General features: G+C 41.5%; 2 protein-coding genes and 1 pseudogene across 2 annotated transcripts; 1 reads left to right on the top strand and 2 right to left on the bottom strand.

Moving 5' to 3' along the window:
- Nucleotides 1–574: 574 nt before the first annotated feature.
- LOC119251784 (uncharacterized) lies at nucleotides 575–18346 on the bottom strand. The gene is made up of 3 exons (XM_037519050.2): nucleotides 18024–18346; nucleotides 13534–13911; nucleotides 575–967 (listed from the first exon to the last, which is right to left on the bottom strand). Exons 1-3 carry the CDS (start codon nucleotides 18307–18309, stop codon nucleotides 645–647), a joined length of 987 nt encoding a protein of 328 aa, XP_037374947.1. The 5' UTR covers nucleotides 18310–18346; the 3' UTR covers nucleotides 575–644.
- Nucleotides 5376–6187, top strand: LOC119251760 (histone H1.3). Its single transcript, XM_037519030.2, has one exon. It carries the CDS (start codon nucleotides 5447–5449, stop codon nucleotides 6113–6115), a length of 669 nt encoding a protein of 222 aa, XP_037374927.1. The 5' UTR covers nucleotides 5376–5446; the 3' UTR covers nucleotides 6116–6187.
- On the bottom strand, nucleotides 6369–6821 carry LOC119253057 (histone H2A type 2-C-like; annotated as a pseudogene).
- Nucleotides 18347–19084: the final 738 nt, after the last annotated feature.

The following is a 19084-nucleotide window of genomic DNA, read 5'->3' as shown; positions in this document are numbered from 1 at the left end:
TTTACTGACTGGTGTATAAGTGGTATAATCACGGAAAGTGACTTGAGATAGAATGGCTCCAGATCACACAAGTCTGATTAAGGAGAGGATATAGCAATTGAGGCATGGATAGCTGGGACACGCATGTGGAAAGAGCCAGCAGGGATGTAAAATCTAAAACTGAGATAGCTACTTTAGCAGTTAACTAGGATGACCAAATTGATGTAAAGGTGACTGCAATTAACTACTGTAAAAGAGGCAGTGAAACACTTCCTGGCAAGCCAGTGTGTATTTCCAGTATTGGTTTTACATACATAATGCAAATTTAGGGTAGGATTAGAACCTTCTTCTGCCTTTGTACTAAGGTGCCTTAGCTGCCTAGCTTTAGAGACAATGGTACTCAAGTGCCCCCTGCAGGCTGCAAAGAAAGCATTGAGAGAAAATTTACAAGCTTGATAAATTCCTATGAGTTGAAACCTGAACTTTCCATCCTTTTGCTAAATCTAAAATACAAGTAACCGTCAGTTTAGGAGCTCCAGATACATTACTCTTGCAATATACCTATAAAAAGCAAACACCCATGTCAGTTAACAACTCTTTGTGTGACCAAGTGGGTGGCCCTGAGAAGGGCCTTTAGGTTTGCTAGAGTTGATAAAACTCCCAGTTTAGCCGCCGAAGCCGTAGAGGGTGCGGCCCTGGCGCTTGAGCGCATAGACCACGTCCATGGCCGTGACCGTCTTGCGCTTGGCGTGCTCGGTGTAGGTGACGGCGTCGCGGATCACGTTCTCCAGGAAGACCTTGAGCACCCCGCGGGTCTCCTCGTAGATGAGCCCCGAGATGCGCTTGACGCCGCCGCGCCGGGCCAGGCGGCGGATGGCGGGCTTGGTGATGCCCTGGATGTTGTCGCGCAGCACCTTGCGGTGGCGCTTGGCGCCGCCCTTGCCGAGCCCCTTCCCGCCTTTGCCGCGACCAGACATGACTACAATGAAATGAGAGCCAAGTTCAACGACTGTTGCACCTCTGCAACCTCTATATATATCAGACTTGCGGACCTTTTAGGAGACTGAATTGGCGGGGGCGGGAACGAGGCCACTGACCCCGCCTCCTGTGGACATGCCCGGGCGTCTGCTGTTGCCTAGCAGGCGAAGGGCGGGGAAAGGCGACTCCATCTGGATCTTTGGTGTTGTAGGACAACAGTGGCCTCTAGTGCTGTGCCCCTTGCCTCTCCCAAACGACGTATACTGTGGAAGTCTCCTAAATGTTATTACTTATGAAAAGAAAGGCAACTACATTACCCTGTCTACACAAGAGCGCGGTCCTAGAATAATATTGATTTTTAGATGTGAAGATTCTTTTAAAGTATATGTACTAATTTTTACAACTCCAACAGTACCAGCAATACTTACCAATTTCCTAGTAAAGGAAAGTAGGAAGGTTAGTCAATATTAATTACTTTCCAACTCTGATTCCAGAATTATAAAGCACTGTGCATTTTAAAAATGAAACTAAGGTTTGGAGACCTTTTCCTGTTTTATAACAGAAATTGTTGGGTTAGAAGTGAGAACCTCTGATTCTGGACTCTAAGATCTTGTCACCCCACCCCCTGTAAATATCGAAGTTATATAACGGTGACTAATAACACAAGTAACAGAATTAATGCTGATAAGTTCTGAAATTAGTGACCAATGTGCTCTACACACGTGATTGATATGTTTAGCAGACAACTGCCGTTGACTCACTCCTATTCCTCTTTCATTTTGAGTACCTGTGGTACCTACAGAGATGGTTTTTAAAAATCTCTGTGCTGGTACTTAACATCTATTGAGTCCGATGGTATTTACGATCAGCTCAGGTCCGGTTACTTGCAAACTTTGACACAGTCTTTTTCCATATTCTCCTTTTCTGAAAAAGGCATCAAGTAAAAATGATTCATTCACTCAACCATTTAGTGTCCACTATATGCCCAGAATGGTGTACAAATACCAGGTTTAGAAAGACGTTCTTTTGAAGAACTGGAATTTAGTAGATGGAAGAGAAAATGAGAGTGAGACATCAGCCCCAACATATTCTTAGTTTTGTCCTCATTTTGATGAGTGGAGCAGCTATATCCCACCAAGCAATACTAGTATCTCCCTGAGATCTCTTTAGAGATATTCAGGCCCTACCCCAAATACACTAAGTTGATAATTGCATTTTTTTAATATTTATTTTTAACAAGATATCCAGGTGGGTGGAATGTGTATTCAAGTTTGAGAAGAGTTAATTTAAAACTGTGCTGTCCTACATTAGAACCACACCTTCACTTAATTTAAAGTTATTAAAATGAAATAAAATGAAAAATCATTTTCTTCAGTCACTGCAGCCACATTTAATCTCACAGTAACCACATGTAGGTAGAGGTTCCCTGTTTGACAGCACATATTCAGAACATTTCTATCAGTACAGTAAGTTCTATAGCACTGTGCTCTGATGGACAATCTCTTCTGAAAATTTTTCTAGTGCTAACTGAGGAAGAGAGAGGGTAGATATCTGAAAGAGGGGATTGAGCATTTTTGAAGTATATTAGCAATTAGACAACTTCCATGTGTACCAGATATTACAGGAAGAGCGAGAGAGATGTGTGAAAGTAAATCAGAAGTTTGAGAGTAGTCACTCCTTCCACAGGATGTAAAAGAAGATATATTTGTCCTTAAAAGTGAGTTTCAAGTGATTTCAGATGAGGTCATCTCATATGTAATAAAAACATGTGATTAATCATGTTTAAGACTGTGCTGTCCTACATAATCAATAATAAAACTGTCAATCTCATTTAAATAAATTAAAATGAAATAAAATTTAAAATTAATTTCTTCTGTCACTGTAATCACATTTAATCACTCAGTAACCACATGTGGGTACAGATTTTCTATTTGACAGTATAGATTCAGAACATTTCTATGAGTCCAGTAAGTTTCTGAACACATAGCCTTTCTTTATCCTAAATAGCCTTTATTGGTTTTTTTTTTTTTTTTTTGCCCTTTTTAGTATTTACTCGACATGGTTACTTTTCTTCTTAAATCTCTGAAAATCCACTGAATTTTGGAATGCTTAAATGCAGCCCCTGTGGATTGACCTGGTAATCATTACTTCCATCTCAATCATTTATGATGGTTTGTAGTAGGTTAACATTCCAATTGACAGAACATGAAGTCGGTTGTGAGATATCCATCACTGAACTAACTGTAACTGGGTCACCCAGCATTCAAGACCTTGTTCGTGCAGCTGTTAGAGAAGATAATAGCCTGGGTCACAGCCAATAACAGAACTCTCTGTAGCACCCCATCCTTCTATAAATGTAGAAAGAGCTTTGCAGGTGAAATTCTCAGCAATTGCTGTCCAGGAAAGACAGAGGTCCCCTGCCATCCATTAAGGAAATAGCCCTTAGCCCCTAAGTGTTTACATTTACTTGCAACCCTAATAGCCACAGGACTGATGAGAATTGCATGAATGAAATGACGACATAATGCTGTAGCAAGAACTTTTCACATATCTTAAATTGAAAATATGTAACTTGGGATATATTTTCAACAATTATTCAAAAAATTATAATATGGTTACAGCAGGGACCAAAATAGTAGACATTTGAAGGTCTGACTTAATATCTTTAGTTTAGATAAAACTGTGGCCTATATAATTTTTGCTGTCATTGCTATTGCTAATGGTGCTATTGTGGGTGACATGCAGCACCTTCCTCTAGACACTCCAAAAATGCCTCCCCAGGAGAATTAGAAGGTTGCAGACCCAAATTTATAAGCTTACTTCTATATATATGGTATTTGTTCTTGGTAGGATAACCTGCCCTCAAGTCCCAGAGTCTTGGTTTCGTCAGTGCTAGTCAATAAATGACTTTAAGAACTGGCAAATTGATTTTTATGGTATTGGCTAAGTATAGCCTGATGACATTTTAATGTTGATTATCCTCTTTTGGATTTATGTGAAAAAATTCTCAAATCGCTATTAAATCGAAGTCAAATACATAGATTGTTGGAAATAGGGGCATTGATAATAAGAAGCAGAGGATCATAAATATTTATTTGAACATATATGGCGCTTAATTTTAGTGGATAATATTAATTTAGTGCTGAATTATCCAATATTTACCTAATTCCATTAGCTCTCATGTTGCAAACTGGTAGATATGGAGTAGTGAAATCAGTCATGTTTGCTGTGAAATGTTTATTCAACATCCTTAGGTGAACATGTTCAACCAGTTTATTAAGGATGTGACAGATTAGTTCACATTTTGTTAATAAAAAATCCAGAGAGAATTATGAAAATTCAAAAAGTGATTCAAATGAGAATTTTTTCTTTTTAATAATCTTCTGTGTTCCCACTTAGAATGTGTATTGAAAAAATTCAAATCATGTGTATTTTAATTATCATTTTAAATATAGAAAACACATGCCAAATTTTATTTAAATATTTAGAGAAAACAATCTTAGGAGTAGGGTTTCTGTTATTAAGTTATTTAGAAGTTTAAGAAAGATGGGGCATGAGTAGGTGATCTCGCAGTGTTCTTCAGCTTATAACTGGTAAAATGTAGAATTGTAATTCCACTGCTTCACGATTCACATTTTTTTTCTTTGTAGATGCATTAGGTGATCTCTAATGCCCATTCTAGGTCTCAAAAATCTATTATACTGCTTTGTAAGAGAAGGTTGCTGACCCTGTTTAGAGTTGTTTATTTACCAAATGAATGGAGCAGACTCAGCCCCCACCCCCATCCTTCCTCAAATGTTTCAATCACCAAAACAGGGGGATCAAACCCAGCTTACTCGGTAGTCACTCAAATACCTTTTAAAAATTCTATTTTTTTCTAAAATAGTTATCCATCTTGTGCGAAGAGTTTTCTACCCCAGTGCCAATTCCTAGTGCTTGGTGCAAACAACTTGCAGGAGAGTTTGTGCTATTGCTCTCACGAAAAAACCGATTTTCCTCGTATATTTGATTAAACATGAGTTAATTTAGATGAAATCTGAAAGATCAGAATGTGCAGAATAAAGCCCTGCAAGAAATATTTGCATAGGAATCAAAGAGAAATAGTATTTTTAAGGAAAATCTGAAAGTTGTCTCAATTTGACCGAAGTTTTAAAGAGAGTTGGGGGAGTTTGGAAAGTCTCAGGGTGTCGGTTTTGACACTAGGGATAGCAAATAAGGCAGGAATGAAGCGTGAAGACTCTCAGATCCGTTTCCCCCAGGTCCCTAATTATTTCGTGCCCAGATTTCTTATATTTTTCTTCTTTTTTAAGGGGAAAGAAACACAGCCACGCAGCAGAGACGAGGAGCTCTTCTCAGCAGCGCGGCGCACGGAGCAGGCAACCAATCATCACTCAGCTACTCTCTATATAAACCCCCAGTCACTGGCGCCCGGGACATGCGGTTCTGACAGTTTAACCTTACTTTTTGTCTTTCCTGGCAAAGCAGAAAAATGTCGGAGACGGCCCCAGTTGCTCCTGCAGCTCCCGCACCTGCAGAGAAGACACCTGTTAAGAAGAAGGCAAAGAAAGCAGGCGCAGCTGCGGGGAAGCGCAAGGCGTCCGGGCCCCCGGTGTCCGAGCTCATCACCAAGGCTGTCGCCGCCTCCAAGGAGCGCAGCGGCGTGTCCCTGGCCGCGCTCAAGAAGGCGCTGGCGGCCGCGGGCTACGACGTGGAGAAGAACAACAGCCGCATCAAGCTCGGCCTCAAGAGCCTGGTGAGCAAGGGCACCCTGGTGCAGACCAAGGGCACCGGCGCCTCGGGCTCCTTCAAGCTCAACAAGAAGGCGGCCTCCGGGGACGCCAAGCCCAAGGCCAAGAAGGCGGGCGGCGCGGCCAAGCCCAAGAAGGCTGCGGGCGCGGCCAAGAAGCCCAAGAAGGCGACGGGCTCAGCCACCCCGAAGAAGAACGCCAAGAAGACCCCGAAAAAGGCGAAGAAGCCGGCGGCCGCGGCTGGGGCTAAGAAAGTGGCCAAAAGCCCCAAGAAGGTAAAAGCGGCCAAGCCGAAGAAAGCGGCTAAGAGCCCCTCTAAGGCCAAAGCCCCTAAGCCCAAGGCTGCCAAGCCGAAATCTGCCAAGCCTAAAGCTACCAAGGCCAAGAAGGCGGCGCCCAAGAGGAAGTAAAAAGTTGCAGCGGGACGTCCTGCCTGGAAAATCTCAAAGGCTCTTTTCAGAGCCACCCACTAATTTCAGTCAAAAGAGCGTAACCACATATTTTACTTCCTTGTCGACAATAAGGCAAAATCATAGATTGATTTTTAAATTGCCGCAAGAGTTGCCGCCCTCCGGCGTGATTGGCTGCGTCGATGCGCCCTCGCGCGCGGGCGCTCGGTACTTGGAGTGCGGGTAGGACCGGGTCACGTGGCCACAGTCCCTCCTACGGGATTTTTTTGGCTCTACAAAGAGCCTGCGGTAGCCTGTGTGGGGCGACCATGCACAAGTTGCCCCCTTTACTCTCGTGGCTCTCGGCCTTCTCGGGCAGCAGCAGGGCCTGGATGTTGGGCAGGACGCCGCCCTGCGCGATGGTCACCTTGCCCAGCAGCTTGTTGAGCTCCTCGTCGTTGCGGATGGCCAACTGCAGGTGGCGCGGGATGATGCGCGTCTTCTTGTTGTCGCGCGCCGCGTTGCCCGCCAGCTCCAGGATCTCGGCCGTCAGGTACTGCAGCACCGCGGCCAGGTACACCGGCGCGCCGGCGCCCACGCGCTCCGCGTAGCTGCCCTTGCGCAGCAGGCGGTGCACGCGGCCCACGGGGAACTGCAGCCCGGCCCGCGACGAGCGCGTCTTGGCCTTGGCAGGGGTTTTACTGCTCTACTTCCGGCGCCCAGACATGTTAAGGGAGAGTACAATTTTCCATTGCAGGGCGATCGAAGAGGGGGAGGCTATTATAGTTTCTGGATATTTTGTAAACTTTGCTTTCGGTTGCTTTCCAGAGGCTGTGAGAGTCAATCAGGAAATACCCCTGGAGGTATTTGCATGGGCCTCAGAAAAAAAACATAGCAGCAGCTAGACTGAGACATTAAACCTGTGTATACTGTGAAACTTAAAAGCTTGGGTTTTTCCTCCCATGATATCAGTGGAGACTTCTTTTCATTCTGCCTAAAGCGCTATTTTCCTAGCTACCATACTGACGCTAACGGATAGTAATTAAAAAAAAAAAACTAGTGGTTTATAATTTATTCTCTTCCCTAGATTCCTTACCCCCAACTTTTTGAATGTCCTGTCCTGAAATCCAGGGCTGGTTGTCTAATCTGTGATGTGTAGAGAAAGATCTGCGAGGGTGAAAACGGAAGAAAAATCGTTGGTAATGGCAACATGGTTGGTCAGAGAGCTGGGCAAAAAAATATGGGCTCCAGGATTTTACCTGGATTTTAAACCATTAACATATTGCCCCCAGAACTGCGATTTTTTTTTTTTTTTTTTGGTACTGGCATATCTGTTTTTCAGATTATTATGGGGCTATAAACTTGGATGGGGAGAAATTAATTTTTATTTTCACAGAGTAACTGCAAATTAGCATTTACTTCCTTCAGTAATTTGTCTAGGCAGTTTGTCTTTGCATTACCTGTGACTATTTGCATCAATGACAATGAGATATATTCATACCACTTTGTTGATTTCTTGAAATCTAGTTTCCATTGATGAGTCCTTGAAACTGACATTCATTATTTCTCCTGCAGTTGAACCTTGTTATTGGATGTTGTTAATGAAAGATTATTTATATTTAAAAGAATTACTTTGATGGTTGTATTTTTTTCCTCTTTATTTTGATGACTATATTTTATTTTTTTTTAATTTTTTTTCAAAGACATTTACAATAACTGGGGTACAGGCCAGAGGTGTGGGGGGTGAGAGGATTCACCAGAGACAGAGCCAGGAACAGAACAGGCAGATTGACTGAAATACACTGCTGAGGGGAGCAGCGGGCTGTCAGGAGAGGTCGGCTGTGCCATGTGGGTAGCTCTCTGGTCAGGGGATTGAACTTGTGCTGTAGAGGCTGTGGATAGCTTCATAGGTTGCCTCTTAATCCCTTGCACCACCAGGGAGGCCTGATGACTATATTTTAATGGCACTAATTTTCTTTTCCTGTATGCTGTACGAATTTTAAAACATTTTTTTTGACAAGGTTGTTTACAGGTTCCTACAGGCTATCCAGAGTCCACAGCAGAGAACAAATCATTAGCCCCTGAGCAGATCTTCAGTGGACACAAATCCCTCGTGAGTGAACTTTGCTTTCTCTTTACTTTTGTGTTTACAGCACTTCTCCCCCTTTGGTTAATAGCTTATTACATTTAAAAGTTTAAGTTTCCTTTAAAAAAAAGTTGTAGGCTATGACTATTTCTAACTCTTCTAAAATCATCTATAATGTTCCCCATTCATAGCTGTATTCTGTAATTTCTTCTTTCTAGAGAGAGCCAAAAAACCTAAGAGAAGTGTTGTGGGCACAGGAAAAATTCCACCACCCCTTTGGTTCTTCTGAGACTGAGCAAATAAATTAATATCAGATCAGTAGGAGAAAAAGACCAAGTCTAGTAACATGTATGGAGAATTTACGTGCAGTGAAATCCAAAGTAAATGGGACAAACTGGGGATTATGTCTGTTCTCAGGGGCCTAGGATGTGCAGGGGAGAGGGGTCTCACATGACATGGAGGGGGGTGGGGAACACTTCATTTGACAAAATCTTGCCTCTAGATGTTTACCTTAACATAGATTTTTCTGATAACAAGGCTGTTAGTAGAGATATCCCTGAATCTGGATAATCTTCTTTCTCTTATGAATAGTAAGTTTTTCCTGAGGCCCTAAGGGCCTTGACTGACCTTAGTTCCACATGCTAGGGTGACACATAATAGAAAAGGCTTTCTCTGGACATCCTGGAAAAAGCCTATCAGATCTTTTTTGAGAGACCAATCCCACAATAGCTTGGTTGATGCAATCTGGATAAATGGATCTATAATGTGAACTATTCAATAGTTATTCAAAATAATTTGTCAAAATAAGAGATTGCATCCAGAGGGAAACATAATGGGGAAGAGATTTCAACTTTTGCTGAAGAGTGAGGAGAATGTTGAGAATTAGGTGGGAATGTGACCTTCACTAAGAGAGCTCAAAATAATTGCAGCTTTGTAGTTCCTTAAAGTTTACAAAGCTTTTTGTATGGGGGAGACATGAGAGGACATTTGGACAGTCACACAGAAGAGAGACATGGAGAGATACCAGAAGAAAGGGGTGCTTGCTTCTCAGCTTTGGACATTGTGGAGTAAATGGGACAAACTGAATGTGGAATGAGACCTGGGATATCAAGGAGTGAGGAAGGAATCACATAATGAGGGGCTTTCTGTGCCAAATGCTTGCTTCTGAATGCTTTCCCTTTACAATATTTGTGGCTTATATAGGTTCATCAGACATGGGTTATTCTGGATATTACGCTAACAGATTTAGGGTCATCTAACATATAACATATCATCAAACTTACTTTCGCTTTAAAGAATGATATTGGGTAATATGTCTGCAGTGGCCCACAGGATCTCTATTTTCCTTAGCTCCATATGCTAAAGAAGGTGACATGTGATGGAAAAACCTGCACAGAGTATCTTGGAAAAAGTCTATCTGAACATTCTGGAGGAGGCCTATGCTACGCTGATCCACCAAAAGTAAATTTTAGAACCAGCCAGAAGTCACTACTTTCTCCCTTCTACTTAGTTTGCTTGACTCCTGAAGGCAGCAGATTGAGTTCCTGTCACTATGGAGACCTTGATTATTCCTATTAGTAAATTAGGTGATGAAAAAAATTCTGGGTTGCTGACATCATCTTCCTTGTCACAGTCTCTCCTTATTCTCTCATACCTTAAATGATCCCATTGCTCACCAAACTGTATCCTAATTCTCATTTCTCCAGTCTCTAGCCCTAAATTCTGTTATATGCCTCATGAAAAGGATCACTGTCTCCCAGATCCCTTAGTTTAAGTGAGAGCTTTGTAGTCTTTATACACAGTAATACTTTCCTCTCACAATATATAGCACTAACAACTCAAATTTCCTTGTTGCTAAAAAAATTTTTTGTCTTGGGCTGGGGTCAGCAATGTTAACCTGCAATTTCCTCTTCTCTCTATGTGTGAGAAGTCTTTCCATTTCAAGTGTCATTTCCATGAATACATTTCCCTCATTTTAAAAGCTGGTTTCTTTGATAATGTGTTTTAATGTCATTTCTTAATTGGATGCTTTTATTATCAACAAAAATTTATAATGCATGTATTCACCCATTAATTGAAACTAAACTCTAGAATTAGTCCTTTTAATTGTTTTTTTCACTAATCTAGTACAGTATCTTCTATCTAGTATCTTACTACTCTTGAGTGAGATATTGTAGGTGTGTTTTTAATTGAAGCTGATTCGTAAGATCCTATCAAACAAGTGGGATCAGATCTACCATAGTAAATAATTTCAGTTACTTCATTTTTTTTTTTTTTTTTCTCTGTAGGAAGACAAGGGTAATAAATATGCCAGTTTTGATTCTCCTTCCCATGACTTGACTTATGCATGAGGTCCATCACTTTCAGGGCCTCCCCTGGTGGCGCAGGTGGTTGAGCGCGGCACTGTGAAGCTGACCATAGACTCTGCAGCATGGGTTCAGTCCTGGTCTGCCTGCAAGGGTTCAACATGAGGTGGCTGACCTCCTGTCTCTCCCGCTGCTCCCCTCAGCAGTGTATTTCGTCAGTCTGCCTGTTCTGTTCCCCACTCTGTCTGGTGAATCCTCTCACCCTCCCGCGCATCTGACCTGTACCCTGGTTCTTGTATAAATGAATAAATAAATCTTAAAAAAATGCATATAAAACTTTTGCAATAAAAAATGTCTCCAGATGTAAAATATCCTTATTTCCCTGTGAGCAGATGCAGTGAAGGAGTGTGGAAAAAAGAATGAAATGTAATTTCTGAATTGATTTTTAGCTATCATGCCCATTAGATAAAGCACTGGTTGGAGACTATTTGCTTGTTTAACAAGGTGTGTACTGACAGGCAGCCATGTAAGCCTGAAAAGGACATATACCTTAATGGCCCCACACATATAAGATATGATATATATATTATATGTGTACATATAAGATGTGACAAGTCAGATTTGTGATCCTCTTTCAATAATTTATGTGAATTACAATCTGGTAGTAATTCCTATTCAACATATGCTTTCTAAAATAAAGAAAAAAATTTATAGTAGTAATTGCTATTCAACATATGCTTTTTTTTTTTTGTGGGACCCTCGCTGGCAGCCAGGGAAGGAACCGGCGCTGCAGAGGCTGTGGGCAGCCTTGCAGCCCAGTGCTCAACTGCTGCGCCACCAGGGGAGGCCCCAACATATGCCTTTTAAAATAAAGAAAAAGTTGTATGGTTTAACCATCAAATCATTGTTTGAATGGTGGGCAGAGAGACTAAATTCATCTGTTAATGTTACATTTTTATTGATTCCCACTGATTATATTTCTGTGCAATGAGTTGTAATTATACTATAATTAAAACTTCATTTATATAAGACCTTATAAAATTTCAAAACCCATTCATTCCTTTTAACATATACAAAATAAGATAAACATGTCCATGTCAGCCTTCCTATGACAGCTTCTCCATGAAATATGGAAAGTCCTCAGGGGTTGATGTTTACACTGATTTTTAAAGTAGTAATGCCCAATGAATAAAGTTTTGGCCTTATACTTTATTATCTAGAACTTTCAATTTCCTTATCTATAAAGTATGAATGGACTAACTGTATATAATAGATGTTGGTAGGCAATTATTGATTTTACCTTGTATTTTGGGTCCTTGTGGAAGAATATGTGTGAAACTTCTAGCACATTGCAACTCAATAAATGTTGATTATTTGTACTTAGGAAAACTATATTCCGGACTTACTATATTAAAATCAAGTATCTTTCTTTAGCTAGAAGTATACTGAAAGTTAATTCCTGCTCAGTCATTTTTAAGTTAATATTTGATTATATTTCCTGAGTGTATATTTTAGGCAAAGAAACATTCTGGTGGGTTTAATAACATGTTTTCGGTGCCAGCTGTTTGCTTGTTTTCCTGTTCCATATCTGTGAGACAGAAACAGATTTGACACTGTATTGTGCTTGAACCTCAAGGTACAGGAAATGGGAAATCATGTTCTAAAATTGAATGCCTTCTTTATCCATCAGTATAAATATATCTAAGAATTCAGTTAGTTTCAATGTGGGTAGCTAAGCTTTTGTGTACATGGACCCAGACTCAATTTTCAGCACCTAAGCATTAGTGTCTGATAGACTTCCAAGAACAAAAATTTTTCTATAAAACCTCCAAGACCTACCTATAGAAAACTGTTTGTACTTATAGTGTTCTCTCTTTTAAATTTACCACTCAGTTATCCTTCTTCCTTAGTGATCCTTGAGGGAAAACAGCATTAAAAAAATTAATAGTAAAGTCTCAATTCTGCAGTTAGGCCTATCAGGAAACTAATTTGCTGGTATTTAGTCCTAAAATTTTTCACAAAAACCTTAAAATTCCTCCTTCCACGTAGAAAACACTTTCCTCTTTCCAAATAATCTGTATGGTTTTAAAGCAATTCTCTTTCCTTCAGCAAACAGAAATAAGAACCTTTTTGTTCCATGGGAGACCTATTTAATATGGAATAGACATGAAACTTCCTTTTTAACTATCTGAGGACAGAGTATTTCTGGGGATAAGCCTCGTATTTCCTAAGGGTTTTCATATATTTTCTTGAGAAATAATTTCATGCGACGATTTTATAGAATGAGAATTTAGGAAAAGTGAAATACACATATGGAGGTTGTTAGGTCAAAAGACACGTGACTCCTACAATTTCCATTCATGAGTCTGTAGAGGCCCAGGTAAAAATTATCTTCTTAGGAGCTTCAAGTAATAATCTAATCTTTGGGCCCATAAGTATAAGGGTGTCCCCTAAATTTCTGGCAGCTACCAGCAAAGAGCTGTATTTCCACAGTGAGCCAGGACACCGGGGTGCAGAGTAAGGGTTTTGGCCTCTTAGTGGCTGAAAAATCAAGGGGGCCTTTGGGAAAAACTATAGAAGGCGCGTGTAGGGCCTGTCAAGGGTATATAAAAGTAAAACAGCGAATATACAGAACTGGGAGGCAGCAATCGACACCGAGGAATATCAATCACGAAAAAGCCAAAAGCAATAGAGCAAGGAATCTAGAGTAGCACAACTAAGGAAAGAAACTGCCCCGTTCATTTACCTCATTCGCGTGAAGCGCAGAAACTGCGTCCAAGTGAAACTGCGGGGCAGTGCCCAGTTCTGAAGCCGGACTTAGTACAGAAATGCCTGTCAACCGTCACTGCGCGCTTTTTTTTCAATTCGGAAAAAGAATCTTAGTATTACAGGACTCTTTAACAGAGTAAGTAGTTGGCTCTGAAAAGAGCCTTTGGATTTAAGGTTAGCCAATACAGCCGAAGACAGTATTTATGCCCTCTCCCCGCGAATGCGGCGCGCCAGCTGGATGTCCTTGGGCATGATGGTGACGCGCTTGGCGTGGATGGCGCACAGGTTGGTGTCCTCGAACAGCCCCACCAGGTAGGCCTCGCACGCCTCCTGCAGCGCCATCACGGCCGAGCTCTGGAAGCGCAGGTCGGTCTTGAAGTCCTGCGCGATCTCGCGCACCAGCCGCTGGAACGGCAGCTTGCGGATCAGCAGCTCCGTGGACTTCTGGTAGCGGCGGATCTCGCGCAGCGCCACGGTGCCCGGCCGGTAGCGGTGGGGCTTCTTCACGCCGCCCGTGGCCGGCGCGCTCTTGCGGGCCGCCTTGGTGGCCAGCTGCTTGCGGGGCGCCTTGCCGCCGGTGGACTTGCGCGCTGTCTGCTTCGTGCGAGCCATAGCTTCCCTGCCAACTGAAGGGGCTCCAGCAATTGGCTCGCACCCTCTATTTATACAGGAACAGGGTCCCTCTGATTGGCTTGTGGGTGATTCCTGTTAGTCATCAGTTGCCAAATCCCGGAAGTGCGCGCCGCGAGTAATTGCTTGTTTCTGATTGGTTCATTTTAATTAGCAGCCATTTTCTTTTCTTTTCAAAAAAAATTATTTTCTAAATCATTGTTTTGTTGATAGCGCTTTATAAACACGCGAGTAGTATGTGTAGACATATTAGTCATTTAATATTCTTGATTTTTTTTCTGTGTATAATACAAAATGCAATGCTTTTCAAGGGACACTACTTTAGAACCTCATAAATAGCACCCGCCTTTTTCTGCATTGTTAACCCGTTATTATCTGGGTAGAACTCCCTGCCTTAATCTCCCTTAAGACCATTATTTTAGTACTTCGTGATTCCTATTCCATACTTACAGTAAATACCCACTTAGTTGTAGCGTGGGCTTTTAAGATACGCTCTACCTATTTTGTGTTTGAGTACTCACAGCAAAATTCCTATTTCCTGGCATTTGAATTTAGGATTTGAGATACAATTTGAGTCTGCTGTTTTATTATTTTTTTAAATCTAAAAGGGCAGGTTCATTTTATAAAAAAAAGGAAATAAGCGTCTTGCAGGCACAAATGGGCAGGGAGAGCTAATGTTTTGCAAAGGAAATTATTTTGTGAAAAATACATGTATAGGCTCAGGGAGGCAGGATTTTTGCTGTTGTATTAAATGCGTTAAAATGTCAGCCGGCCCTAAATCAAGAACTCTCAAGAAAACGCATATAACCTGGAAAAGATGCCGAACAAGAGGTTTAGGTGAATATTTCTTCACAATACACCCCGCAATTAGATATTCCTCTCTGTAACTCTATGACGGCAACTTAAAGCAACCTATAGGAGTCCTTGAAAATGTGCGTTTTTCATCCAATAAAAAAAGGAGTTCTGTAAGTCCTAATTTACATAAAGTTTATTTACTGGTCGATTTTGGCCCAATCACAGCTTAGTTTTCTGAGCCTTTATTTGTATATACATGTAATAAGTGCTTCGGATATGTCACTGCCAGTTTCACTTCCCCAAGGCTTTAGCCTTGTTATTTTTGCATGGTACATTCTGCTAAATTTTGGGCCATCACCAAAAAGTGTTCCAGACAGCAGTCTCACGGATAAAAAAGAAGATAATGAATAACACGCTGGTGTAGGGGGAATTCTGCCTTGTATATAGATGTCTAAAGTAGTTGTACTCTCTAAGTCATGGATATCTAATTTAAAGCCATGGGTGGCTTGCACTGCTGTGCTAAGAACATGGCCAAGTGCATTATGGGCAAGACTTGTTTTGTTTGGCAAATTACAGTAAGGTGGCTCTGACCCTGCTGTTACCTGGAGAACGAGACAATTTTTAGAGGGCACTAAGTAAGCTTCTTTCCATTAATTTTCTACATCTTGTTCCCCAAAGTTATACTGTTGAAAGTTGTAATACGAGAGTTTTTCTACCAGTTTTATTAGACTAGCTTTATCTTAAATATGTTTTTAGGTCCAAGAACACCGGTTTATTTAACTTTTGTTAATTTTTAGTGCAGTTAAGAATTGGAAACAAATATGTGCAATAGGAAGTATTGTAAATCAATAAAAATTTAGGGTGACATTGTGATTTTATTCCTAAAAACCCTTGAATTGTTTTGAAAATAAATTTGTAGTGGTTATGTAACAGGGTGGTCCCCAGGAAAGGGGGAGGTTCCAGCTTCCCTGCCCCACCCAAGGGAGGTGGAGCTGAGGAGCAAGAGAAGAAGCTGCAGAAGAGACTGAGGAAGGAAGGAAGCAGGATGGAGCAAGGAGACTTGGAGGAGGCGCATGGAGCCTAGAGACACGTGAAGAAACTGCGCTTGTCTTTTGGTCGTGGACGGGGTGACACAGATGTGGGTGAGACCCGTGGGGAGGTGACAATGGCAGCTTTTATCTTGATGTTGATTTTGCTCTTTTCCTTCCGGGCTTGTCTGGTTGTTTGTGACCCTTTGCTGTGGGTCCCCACTGGAAGATGCTTTAGACTTGTGGCAGGCTTTGGGGCCTTGTTCTGGACCAATCCCATTTGGATGGACTTTTACCCACGAGGGGACGGGTAACTTTGGGTGCTTCATTTAGAAACTAGACTCTTTGCCTTTCCTGTATGGTTTCCTAGTTTTATTAAAGTTCCTTTTCATTAAAGTCTCATATGTTTTGTGTTGATGCGGCGGATGGCAGAACCCATTTAGAATAGGCAGGTTTGCGGGGTTTGGGCTGACCCTCTCCCTGTCCTATAACAGATTCTTGTGGAGTTAAAAGCTGTAGAATAATTAAATGCTGGTACTTAGGCCAGTATTCTTTATCACAAATATTTCAAAGTTGCCCACATTATATAATACAGTAATAATCGTATGTTCTTCATAAATGTGAACTCATGCTATGGGAAATCACTTGATTTCTATTTTACAAAGGATGCCTATGTTTTGTATGTCATATAGTATATACTGGTGGGGGGGATTTCCTGTTTCATAAGTGTTCAGCATTTCTAAAGCTACAGACATTTTCAAAGGTATTTCTTCAAGTACATTAAAACATTATCCATTATACATTTACCTTGTTTTTGTGAATGGATACAATCAACTTTCAGTTATTCTGAAGCCCCAATTTTGCTCCATTTTTTCTTTCCTATTTCATTTTTTCTTCCCTTCCTTTAGTGAGTGTTGGTTCTTTTGTATTTAGACAGAAAAAATCAAAACAAAACAATAAATGGAATTAAGAGCTACTCTAGATGTGCTAGAAAAACAGTTAGATTGCAATCTATGCTTTCATATGTTAACATTTTGAAAGCAAATTCCATACTGGTTAAAGTGAAATGACTTATGTAAATCACTTTTGAATACAAATTGTGGCTTATATTTCTTGTGAGGGGAGCCACCAACACATCAGCTATAGATTTACCAGTTGAGTACCGGGTATATATGTGGAGGGTTACATAGTTGTGAAAAACGAGTAAACATGCTTATAAAGTTTGAATGAGCACATAAATGAGGTTTGTTTTTAAATCTAAGTCTCCTAGTAATTCAAGACTGCAGTTTCAGTTTATCTTGTTATTTTAGACGGAGCATGGATTGTTGAAAACACCCAGTGAGTTGTGTACAAGTTATCCATTCCTACCTAACAGATCACTTCAGGTAAATTAGCTTCAGGCAATGCACATGTATTCTTCGCTTGATCTTAGCTAAAAGGCTGAGAAGTGATCACAGTTTTGCAGTTTTTGTGGGCCTGACAATTTGCTTAGCTGGGTTCTCTCTTAGATTGCTAGTGAAGATGTTAGAGGTCTTTTGGGTGCTTGATTTGGGAAGGATAAACTTCCCACTCAACTACTCAACTAAATTCTTTGTGGCTTTGGGACTGAGAATACTTTCTTGCTGTAGGTTGGAAGCCCTTGTGGTGGGAGGCCACCCTGAATTCCTAAAGAGCCCAGTACAGTAAGTTTCTTCTCATTTGTGTCTGCGAACATGCAGACACAACCATCAAAACCAAAATCAAGAAAAATATGTTATAATCTTAAGTAACAATCATATACACAAAACCGTCTCCTTTACTGTGCTCTTTGGGTTGGCTGGAAGTCCAGGTCAAGCCCACATTTAAGGGACAGCAACATCAGATTGAACCACAAGAGTGGGAATCCTCACCCAAAACAAAGTTCACAAAATAGTCCTCCCAACCACCCCCAAGACACTGGATTAACTAGCTGGCAGGCCATTTGAAATCCATGAGAGATTAGACGTGTTCAATACTTCCTAGCATTTTCAGTTGAAATACTCGGGCCTCAATTGAAGCACGAAGCATGCTTGTATAACAGTCAAGTGTTTACTTATGTGAGATAAAAAAGCTTAACTATCACTGAAACTATACTTCCATTACCTTACAAAACGAATACCGAAGCTAACAAATCACGTAGTGCATATATCATTTTTCCAGATTCAGGAAATAAAGCAAAAGGAAGTCACCAACTCTTTTATATGAACATATAGATGGCCCTGAAAAGGGCCTTTAGACATTGCTGAAATAAATCCTCGTGGGACACCCATTTTAGCCGCCGAAGCCGTAGAGGGTGCGGCCCTGGCGCTTGAGCGCGTAGACCACGTCCATGGCCGTGACCGTCTTGCGCTTGGCGTGCTCGGTGTAGGTGACGGCGTCGCGGATCACATTCTCCAGGAAGACCTTGAGCACCCCGCGGGTCTCCTCGTAGATGAGCCCCGAGATGCGCTTGACGCCGCCGCGCCGGGCCAGGCGGCGGATGGCGGGCTTGGTGATGCCCTGGATGTTGTCGCGCAGCACCTTACGGTGGCGCTTGGCCCCTCCCTTGCCGAGCCCCTTCCCGCCTTTGCCGCGGCCAGACATGGTGAACAGAAAATCACACAAACAACGGTCCAGTAACAGCGAAGCGATACTGATATTTAAATCCGCCTTGCGGACCTTTTTGAGAACTACAAATTGGGTGAGGGGGCGGGGCTAGTTGGTAGCGGAACACTCCCCGCCCACGAATGCCAGTTTGTATGCGTATGGGAGGCGGGGGACAGCCAGGAAAAGAACTATTTTTTAGTACCTGTATTCAATAAGAGGCCCTCAAATAGACACATTAAACATTCTTTCCGAATTTCTAGACATTGAAATAAGTGTACCGCTCAAGCTAACATCTTTCGCCCATGTTTGAATTATTAGTATTCTTACATATAAGCTTGTATTCATTGCCTGATCTCTACAAGGCCTATCTGTTCTGTGGTTTCTCTTAAGAATTTTTGTTCCTTTTTCAACAAAATAAAGTAATGATAGTAAAGTGGATGGGATGAATGCGTCCCTGGTTGGGCCCTTCACACATATATATATATCGCCTTCTGATGCTCAGGAACTTTTGGTGACAGGTTGCCTCATTTTCACTTTTTTTTTTTAATCTGTGAAACGGAAAGTTGATCTTGAGATCAGGAGATGTTTCAAAAATAAACATTTAAATTTGAAGTCAGGTGTCCAACATACTGAGGACTGCCAATCACTAAGGAATTCCCATCTTCATGTCCCACCAATTGATTCTTCCCTATTCTTGAATTTCTCACACTGGTATATTTCAGTTTGGACTTTGGTCAGTTCCTTTCATAAAGTACGGGTTGTACTTTGCAAA

The sequence above is a fragment of the Talpa occidentalis genome, unplaced genomic scaffold, assembly GCF_014898055.3.
Source record: "Talpa occidentalis isolate TD23 unplaced genomic scaffold, MPIMG_talOcc4v2.1 talOcc4.2, whole genome shotgun sequence".
NCBI classification, from domain to species: Eukaryota; Metazoa; Chordata; class Mammalia; order Eulipotyphla; family Talpidae; genus Talpa; species Talpa occidentalis.
This window is presented reverse-complemented; position numbering and strand designations above follow the sequence as displayed.

Coding starts and splice junctions, on each gene's coding strand:
- LOC119251760 (XM_037519030.2), top strand. CDS start 5,447: ATGTCGGAGACGGCCCCAGTTGCTCCTGCAGCTCCCGCACCTGCAGAG.
- LOC119251784 (XM_037519050.2), bottom strand. CDS start 18,309: ATGTCTGGCCGCGGCAAAGGCGGGAAGGGGCTCGGCAAGGGAGGGGCC. Junction 13,912..18,023: donor CGCGCTCAAGCGCCAGGGCC/GCACCCTCTACG, acceptor GTATAAATAGAG/GGTGCGAGCCAATTGCTGGA. Junction 968..13,533: donor CGAGGACACCAACCTGTGCG/CCATCCACGCCA, acceptor TTGGCTCTCATT/TCATTGTAGTCATGTCTGGT.